A 9,765-nucleotide genomic window follows, 5' to 3' on the forward strand; every position below is an offset into this window, starting at 1 on the left:
CCAGATTTCCCTCCCTCTCTCCGTTACCTTGTACTGTGTGTGTGTCATTGCCCCTTTTAGAAGGTAAAACTGAGGACAGAGATTGTTTCTCACCTTTGTCTCTCCAGAGCTTAGCAATGGACCTAGCAAGTTGTGACCCTCTGTAAATTATGAGATTAACTGTAGGGGAAGGGGAATTACTGAACAGATTTAATGAAAGGCGAATTTGGAAGTAGTGTCCTACTTTTCTTCTTCCCTGGAAAGGATGTTTAAAGAGTCTGATCAGGGTTCGAGCAACACAGTTCTGTTCACACTTTGCAGCTAAAATAGACTTTCAGAGGAAAGAAACAGATGTGATTTTATTGTTCAGTCATTTCCTACTCTTTGTGAGCCCCTTTTTGGAGTTTCTTGGTGAAGATGCTGGAGTACTTTGCCATTTCCATTTCCAGATGAGACAGACAGGGTTAAGTGAATGACCTTGGGTGACAGCCAGTAAGTGTCTTATGATTTGAACTCAGGTCTTCCTGACCCCTGGCATGGTGCCCTATCCACTGTGCCACCTAGCTTCCCAGCTGAGCACCTGTAAAGGAACAAACAACTGGTTTTTGTTCGTAGGGTTTATTTTTCCCAGATGGAAAACGGTGTTTAATCTTGTGATTGGGAGAGAGTAAGTATCCTGTTGGAGGGTTTCTTTGTTCTTTAAGGAGTCACTTTCTTTCTTCATTCCCTGTGCTTTTGTGCATCACTTTTTCCCAAAGCTAACCATGGTTCAGAAGATTTACCTTGCAGTGCCCTTGAAAGGTTTCTCTGTCCTGGTTTGGGGTATTTTCAGCTCATCATTCTTTTTTTCTTCTGAGAGGAAAACAAACACATTTATTAGTACCCAGCTTTGGTTCATGCCTGTCATTTATCTTGAAAGTATTGATTATTGTAGCAAATTGACACCTGAATTTTTATCTTGAAAGCACTTCATACAAAAGATGGAGCATTTAGTTCCTTAAAGAAGCATGTCAGAGTGTGATTTAATGGAAATCCGTCACTACTAATTATGAATAACTTAGTCATCATTATCATCATCTCAGGAAACTTTTAACAGAAACTTATCTCTCAGTTTTCACTGTATGTAAAGTGCAAGAAAAAAAAATTCAATTAATTAGTATGTAAAGATGACCTTTCTTTTACAAAGATGAAGCAAGTTCATTTAATTAGCAACCTGTCTGCTTTCAGTCTGCTTTCAAACCACTACCAGCTGGCTAGCTACCATCAAGATATGTAGATTATATCACAGAATTTCAGAATTAGAATATATTTTACTGACCAGAAGACCAGTCGCCAAGTCATCCTGCTTTAGAGGTGTGTATAACCTCAGCCAAGTTGGCAGCCACGGCACATTCTTGAGTATTACAGTGAATTAACAGCCTCTTTAACAATAAAACTAAGCATTGTTTGTGATTGCCCCCCTCAAAGACCTAAGAAGTGGTTAAGAGACTAGAAGAGAAAAGAAAAAGTGGAGACAAAGATGAGAAAGAAGTCTACAAATGGATGGAGCCAAAGGTTCCCCACCTCTCTCTTAGTAATTGTGGCTTTTGTAAGATAATGTCACCAGAAAGGATGACTCCAGATCTCTCTATTTGCAGAGTATTGTTACGGTCACGTTTGAAGTACCAGGAAGTACAACCGAAGAAAATCTAAATATATTTATTCAAGTGAGAGCTGTTTCTCTTATACTGATTTTTAAAATTTCCATATAATTACATTATTATTATTGCCATTGGCAACATTCTCCTTAAAATACGTTCTTGTGTGCAGAATCTTCTGTGGGAAAAGACTGTGAAAAATGAGGCAAATAGCACCATGGAAGTCATCCGACTGAAGGTTCAGTATTCAAATTTATGCTATTTTATACTTTGATATGTGGTCACTTTCTTAGCTATTTTTCACATGCTTTGTTTTTCTTTTGCCTTATTCTCATTGGATCTGGAAGGGGGACTTTTTTAAAAAAATAATTAATTTTTAGTTCTCAACATACATTTCCACAAGATTTTGAGCTACAATTTTTGCTCCCCGTCTTTACCCTACCCCCACCCCACAATAGCAGACCCACTGAATACCCTTACCCCAATCCATTCTCCCCCTGTATCCTCCCCTATCACCCCCTAACTTTCTAGCAGGGCAGGATGGACCTCTATACCCCAGTGCCTGTACATCTTATTTCCCAGTTGCATGTAAAGAACAATTTTTTTTAAACATTTGTTTTTTTTTTTTTTAAGCAATCGGGGTTAAGTAACTTGCTCAAGGTTACACAGCCAGGTGTTTCTGGGTGGGTGCTAAGTGTCTGAGCCTGGGATTCGATCTCCAGGTCATCCTGACACTGGAGCCAGTGCTCTTACTAGCTGTGCTACCTGGCCGCCCCTAAACATTTGTTTTTAAAACCCTTGAGTTCCAGATTTTTTCCCTGGAAGGGGGACTTTTCAGCCCACTGTACAAAGGATGATTGATTGTGGCGCACCTCCTTTTTTGTGTTACAGCTAAAACAACCCATGTACTTTAAAATGTCACTCCATGCTCTGGATGCCCAGATGTTAAGACTCTTGTCTTGCTAATAAACTTTCCTGTGGTGAATTCCTTCCCTTTGCACTTGCTTTTGGTCAGTCAAGGAAGAGGATTCTGAAGTTTTCCTTGGGTTTTATTTTTTTTCAAGATATTTTTATCACCAAAAATGACAGTATTGAGAATTATGTTGCAGCTATCCTTTATTGAGCTTTTTGATGCGTCTGGCAGGTGTGGCTACTGAGGTCTGGAGGAAAGAAAGGAGGAAAATTGCATTTATTCAGTCGACAAATATTAGTTGAGTGGGTATTAAGCTTCTCTGCTTGAGGATTGGTGCAGCCATCTCATATTATTCCTTACAGATCAATCAGGGAGTAGCTGGATGAATAGCACAGGAAAAAAGTTGATTTTCCCAATATTGATTTTTAATTTCTTTTATCCTCATTAGCTTATAATATTGAACAAAGGGTTAAAAGTTGAATATCAGATGATATATTCAAAGTCTTTGCTTGACAGCCAATGCAAATATGAATTTTTGTGCAGATAAATAGAAGCTTTCTTGACCTGTATTTTGTGATTATCCATTAAGTTATTAATTTATCTGGGGCCTTTGTGTGAACACAGGATCACTTTACTGCCTGAAGCGAAAATCCTATAATCATTCAGACTTCTCCACAGAAACTGTGAACAAGTAAAGGAACTTAGGAGTGGAAGAATAATCAGTTAGAAGCAGGTGAATGTCTGACAAAGATCCTATTTTGTGATATACGGTATCTCTAAAGGACAGCAGAACCTCCCTGAAAAGTGGTTGTAGAAGGTTTATTTGGTTCCCCTCACTCCCCCGAGTTTGGGAATTGCCATTCATAGCTCCTACTGTTTTAGTGGTATTTCCTTTCTAAAGAAGCATCACCTTGAAATAGAATGGGAATCACTTTGCCACCGGCATTGGCATTTGTGTGCTTGCTTACTTTGGGATCAGGACTGGAGTTGATCAGTATTTGTCCTTATGCGCAGGGGCTGGTGTCTATCAAAGACAAATCACACCAAGTGATTGTCCAAGGGGTCCATGAGCTGTATGATCTGGAAGAGACTCCGGTGAGGTGGGAGGATGACTGTGAGCGAACCAACAGACTGGTTCTGATAGGTAAGTGACTAGGGGCCTTCTGCAGGTGCATACCTGCCTGTGTACCCAAAGTAGGAGCTGTACATCATGCTTTTAACTGAAATTAGAATTAGCCGGTGATTATGTTTTAATTATGGGCTAAAACCTCTCACATAAATGTGAGACAGGTGTTTCCTTTTAACTTCATAGGATCTTTGGACTCAAAATCCAAACTCCTTGTTAAGGTATTCATCTGAGAAGTGATTCCTTTCTGACATAAAAGACTCTTAGCCCAACCCCTCTATTTTTATATTTGTGTCGAACAAGAGGTAGTAAGTAATTGATGTCTAAATGTTTTAAATAAATATATGGGGAAGTAATCATATTGTATTTTGTTCTCTTTACAGGAAGAAACTTAGATAAGGAAATCCTTAAGCACCTATTTATAGATACAGTGACTGAGAAACAAGAAAGCAGTTGACACTACATTTCAGAGAAGACCAAGTCTGCCCTTAACAGTAGAGTCATTTGTAATCAAGACTGGATGATATGATATGATATACTGGAGGAATCATTTTTTTGCTGTTCAAGAATCTATTTCATGGTCACCATTATGGATTCCAAGATCTTCTTTTAAGCTTTTTTTCTTCTATGAAATACATTAAATAAATATTGTAAAATTTTCAATATTTAAATAAATATCGTAAAATTTTCAGCATGTATTATATATTTCCTGGGAAATATGTTGAATTTGACCTGTATTTATTCAATATCTACTTTGTATAAGATACTATGATAAATCTTGGGGATATAAAAGCAGAAAAAAAGCTGATCCTACCCTTGAAGCTTTTAGTCTCCTGAGAAGAAAGTTTATTTCAGATGTGTGTCACTAAAGCTGTCTTTCAGAATTGACTTTGAAGATTAAATTGGCTAACAACAACGACAATATGTGCATTTTGCAGATGAGTTAACTGAGGCTTAGGTAATGTGACTTGGCCATGGTTACCTAGTGTTGGTCATTATTCAGTCTAAGGCTTTTTTTTTTTTTTTTTGCTTTTTGGAGCAGGGAGGTAGGGCAATTGGGGTTAAGTGATTTGCCCAAAGTCACATGGCTAGTTTGTGTGTTGAGTATCTGAGGCTGAATTTGAACTCAGGTGCTCCTGACTCCAGGTCCAGTGCTCTCTTCACTGTGCCACCAGTCTGAGGCTTTTTGATTCCAAATTCAAAGTTCTTCACAGAATATTATTTTAAAATAGCAGTGATGACATTGCTGGATGTACATTTTTACACTCTCCTAATAGGGTTCCTAGGAGATGTTAGAGGTGGGAGAGATGAAGGTCACTTTCTTGCAAAGTTATAACATTTTGAAAGTAACTCAAATATATTCCTCACCTTAAGTTTTTTTGGGGAGGGGGGAAAATGAAGTAAAAAGTGTACAGGAGCAAACAAAAGAAAACCTACAAGGAAGCAAAGAAAAATTGGGCAGTTTTGAAAACAAAGTGCTGTATTCATTATATAGGTTTTCTTAAAATGGTCATTTATTGTTTTATATTGAATCTTCTCTTACATTCTGTTGTATACATGGTAGTTCTTTTCTCATTTTGTATTTAAGTTTTAAAATCATTTTTAAAAACTTACCAAAAAATACCTCAAATCGAACAGGGCACTAAATATGATGTGTCTACTATGATTTGGAAATTCAGTAAAACTGGTGTCTTATAGTAAAAAAAAAAGTTTGCAGAAGCACATTAATATTTTAAAATTTTAGAAATCAAGAAACTAATTGAGGGTGTTTTGATGTTATAAAAGATATAAACAAGAATTCCAATTGAAAATATCTCAGTATTTCCTATTTTACATTTGGTCATCACAAATTCAATGACATTCCTTTCCAAATGGAAGGCAGTGTAATGACTTGCCACTAAAAAGGGAAACAGACACCAAAGCACAATCATTTATTCAGGTAAGCCAGCTGGATCCCAAGATGATGTAGAAGCGTGCCGAATCATGAGTGCCTTTGGCTTTCCTTCTACCTTCCATGTCCATGGAGAACAATGAAATCAGTGAATCCTAAGCAAAACTTTTCTTCAGGGTGTGATTTGAGGCTGAATTATTGTTGCTTATAGGGAGAGAAAGCCCAGCTTCTAATTTGTCAATAAAGTCTTGTTTTTGCTTTTTTATAAATTTAAGGGATACTAAATGCCCAGGGTACACATGGCTAAGCTTATGATGTCTTTCTGACGTTAAGAACAATCTTGGCAGCACAGATTTTTTACGTACTAATTGCCCATAGTGGCTTCAAGTGGGGGGGAGAGCTATTTTCTTCAAAAGAGTCATATCATTCAGTTTCTCCTATTTAGCCCAAGAATGACCACATTCTATAATGGGTGGGAGGTAGTTATCTTCTAATAGAAGTGTTGGGAGTGATTTTGGATGAAGCTGCTGTTATATTAAGTGTAGTATTTGAAAAAAAAAAAGGTGAACTTTTAACAGGCTAGCTAAGAGACTGCAAGGGGTTATAATTTATTTTAATCTATGATCTATCACTCAATGTGCAGTCAGGTATAATAATAGATTCCATAATGAAAATGTTTCTTTTCTGGAATCTCACAAAATGAGTTGTATTAGCAGTTTTAGTATACAGTAATAAATGGATCCAGTCTTACATAAAGACTTAGACTGTCATTTAGTACCTCAAGTTGTGAGATAGGTCACAGAAATCACAAAACTCCCTCTTTCTCTAGTCCCCCACCCCAAAGGCTAACTAGAATACCTAGGTTTCCTGAAAAAATGTCCAGCCACGTGGATACTTTTTTTAAACATAACTTTAAAATTTTTTTCTTACTATTTTAAATATTTTTTTGAATTCCAAATTCCCTCCCACCCATTGAGAAGGCAAGCAATGCCACTGGACTTTGATGACTCCAGAGGAAAGTCAAGACCCTTGTGATATCATTGGTCCTCTTAATGAAGAATGAACAACAATATATCAGTTATACATATGAAAGCATGCAAAAATATTTCCGTATCAGCCGTGTTGGGAAACTTTAAAAGCATGAAAAATAAAGTAAAAAAAGTTATACTTCATTTTGTATCCAGGTCATCAGTTCTCAGGAATTGGGCAGCATTTTTCACCATGAGTCCTTTGGCATTGTCTTGGATCATTGTATTCATCAGAGTAGCTAAGTCTTTCAAAATTGATCATCATTACAATATTGCTATTACTGTATACAATCATCCGGTTCTGCTCCCTTTATTTTACATCAATTCATAGAAGTCTTTTCATTCTTTTAATTTAGTGTTTAAGTTATTGTAAGGTAGAGGAAAAAAAATCTGTATGTAAAGAAATTTATGTACAGAAATTTCTTTGTAGTATTAAAGTTTAAGTATTATGAATACCTTTCCTTCACCATGAAGAGAATAGCTAAAATAACTGGGCAATGAATGGAGATCTCCTGAGATGGTTTCTATGCAGGTAGATGGTGTAGCATCCCGGTGGCCTTACCCACTTGATCAATTGCTAGTAGTCGGGGATGCTAGTCCATCTTGAATTGTCAGGGACCTCAGAGGCCATCTTGTCCAATACCTTCACTTTACAGATAAGGAAACCATGTCCTAGGAGCTGTGACTTGCTAAGGTAGGTAGTAGCAGGGTTGAAGTCAAGTCTTCTCACTCACTGAGCCAGTGCTCTTTCCATTGGTCATGTATTGAATATTTAGGAAGGAAGAGGAAATATATGTTGAACTCTGGATTTTTCTGGTTAGAAAACAGGGTTTTTTTTTTTCAGGATCCCTTTCAGACTAAGGGACAAATTGGCAGGTAGAGCATGAAGATGAAGGTCGCTAGAGCTTAAAAAGCAAGAACTGCAACTCTAAGAGAGACAAGATTTTCAACTCTTACCTATTTTGACTTCAGTTTGGCTGCTATTTAGTCTCCTTTGCTTTAATAAATGCAGGGAGAGGGAAGAAAATAGTTATTTTTAACAAGACAACTTGATGATCTGGTACTACACGTGGTTAGGCAAAGGTGAACAGGCAGAGTGAGAGCCTGGAAATCCTTGGCCACTGTCTCCAAGGCTGATGAGGGAGGGATGCTTTCTCTACCAGGCTGCCTGCTTTTCTTCCAACTTTAATTATCATTGGTGACTCCATTTCCACTTTCCCCCCAAGTTGTCAGACTACTCTCCGTGGCTGTTTCAGAGGGTCCTGCCTCCTTTCCACCGCTCTCCCCCATCTCTGGGACTGGAGGCTTTCTAACTTTGGAGAAGATAGCTTGATAAGGCGCACTTCAGGGAGAGGTTACCAGGGCACCTCTGATTTAGTGGCAAGAGTGTTGGGTTTGGCATCAGAAAACCTGGGCCATGTGTTCTTGGGCAATTCACTGCTTAGCTTCAGTTTGTTGGGCTACAGGTAAATAACCACTAAACTCCTTCCTGCCTCTAAATCAGAGGTCCCCAAACTTATTGGGCTTACTGCCTCCTTTAAAAAAAAATTTCTCAGCACCCCCCCACCACCACCACTGACCGGTTTAACCCTTTACCGGTTTAAAAATTTTTCATCATTTCAAAAAAATATAAAATGTTTTTAAAAGTGATGAACCATAGATTTCATAATTTCCTAACAAATTTGTGAGATTTTCCCCTGCATTGAAATTTTGATGATGAAATATTATATCACTTGACCCTATAGTATCATATTGTAAACAAGTCATTACAGGAGTAATTCCTACAGAAGCATGCTAGACTTCCCCACCATGCACAACACACTTGCCTGCCAACACTTCCTTCTTAAGACCTGTTCTAAAGACTTGATCACTAATGGGTTACACAACAGATGAAACATGTAGGAACCATTTTAAACATTTTTTCTTCTCTGCTTATGCTTCCACAGCTCCCCCCACAAATGCACCACACCCTGCCTCCCCACCCCCAATCGTGTAACCTGTCCTAAGCAAACCAAAGCCAATGACCGTTACCTTCCTATCATTTCTAATCTCTTTCTTTCTTTCTTTTAATCACCTTCCTGTCACATTTTAAGCTCTAATGTGGGTCTTTCCCATACCAGTCCTGTGAGGTAGTCTAAGTATTAGTTTCCATTTTTACAGATGAAGACGCAGGATCGGAACACCAGGTTCACACAGCTAGTAAATTGCATGGGGCAGGGCATTTTCATCCTCCTGACTACCTAATCTGAGAAGCAGGAAACTGGATCAGGGGCCAGGACTACTTATTGCCAACATCAGGTTATGGTTATGCATCTTCCAGTTATTCTGTAAAGTGAAAAACAAAACATAGCATTCAGTTTTACCTTGGCTTTTCTACTCCTTCTTAGAAATCCCAGCTGCATTAGACCTTGACTAAACTGAGTTCTCCAGGTTAAATGATAACCTGACTCTTCTTTTCTTGACTATAGCACCCCAAGCCCTTCTATCCTCCATCTCCCAAAGTCTATCCGAACTCATGTTCATTGCTTCCACCACACCATCTGTCCATTTCATCCTCTGCCCTCCCTTTCTCCTTTTGCCTTCAATCTTTCCCAACATCAGTTTTTTTTTTTTTTTCCTGAGTCCGTCTTCTTATTACATGACCAAAGTACTTAAGCTTTAGCTTCAGGATTTGTCCTATCCTCCAAGAGAGGAAAGACTGTTAGGCTTATACAATTCCTCTTTTGTGAACTGGGTTGCTGTTTTAAAAAAGATAAATTATAGCTCAAACTCAAAGCCCATGCTTCTTCCTTCTCTGCCAGCCTCCCTCCCCCCCCCCCCCATATAATGGAAATAAGAATGAGGTTTGTTTTTTCCCCCATGCACCTAGAGCTGACCACATTACTGCAGCAGGAGAGGATGGGACAGAGCAGAGAGAAGTAGGGAAGGGGACGTGGGGGAGGAGGGGAGGAGGCGTAAAGAAGGAGGGGAGGGAACCAGAGGGCTCAGTCCAAATCTCGGCAGCTATAATAAAGACAGACCCGCATCTTTCCCACGCAATCTTGGGAAGGAAGAAAGGAAGATAGAAAGGGGGTGGTTGACAAGTGGAGAAGAAACCTGCACTCCTTAACGCAGCCCCCAGCACCCGCACACTCGTGGGTCAGCCCCGAGCCGGTTCCAGCCTCAGCGGAATCCCCGGAGCCACGTCCTCC

General features: G+C 38.9%; 1 protein-coding gene across 2 annotated transcripts in view; it reads left to right on the forward strand.

Annotated features, from left to right (window-relative positions):
* Nucleotides 1–4,346, forward strand: part of LOC138160268 (zinc-regulated GTPase metalloprotein activator 1A-like) — a 69,013-nt gene extending 64,667 nt beyond the window's left edge. Inside the window, exons 12-15 of one of the 2 annotated variants that reach the window (XM_069086878.1) lie at nt 1,617–1,685; nt 1,789–1,854; nt 3,544–3,673; nt 4,039–4,346. In XM_069086878.1, coding sequence (XP_068942979.1) covers nt 1,617–1,685; nt 1,789–1,854; nt 3,544–3,673; nt 4,039–4,112 — 339 coding nt within the window. In that variant the 3' untranslated portion in view covers nt 4,113–4,346. The remainder of the gene's footprint in view (nt 1–1,616; nt 1,686–1,788; nt 1,855–3,543; nt 3,674–4,038) is intronic. The other variant, XM_069086888.1, reaches the window with a different exon arrangement.
* Nucleotides 4,347–9,765: the final 5,419 nt, after the last annotated feature.

The sequence above is a fragment of the Petaurus breviceps genome, unplaced genomic scaffold, assembly GCF_028583685.1.
Source record: "Petaurus breviceps papuanus isolate PSGF00001 unplaced genomic scaffold, PetGlider_PUasm1.0 118, whole genome shotgun sequence".
Classification (NCBI taxonomy): domain Eukaryota; kingdom Metazoa; phylum Chordata; class Mammalia; order Diprotodontia; family Petauridae; genus Petaurus; species Petaurus breviceps.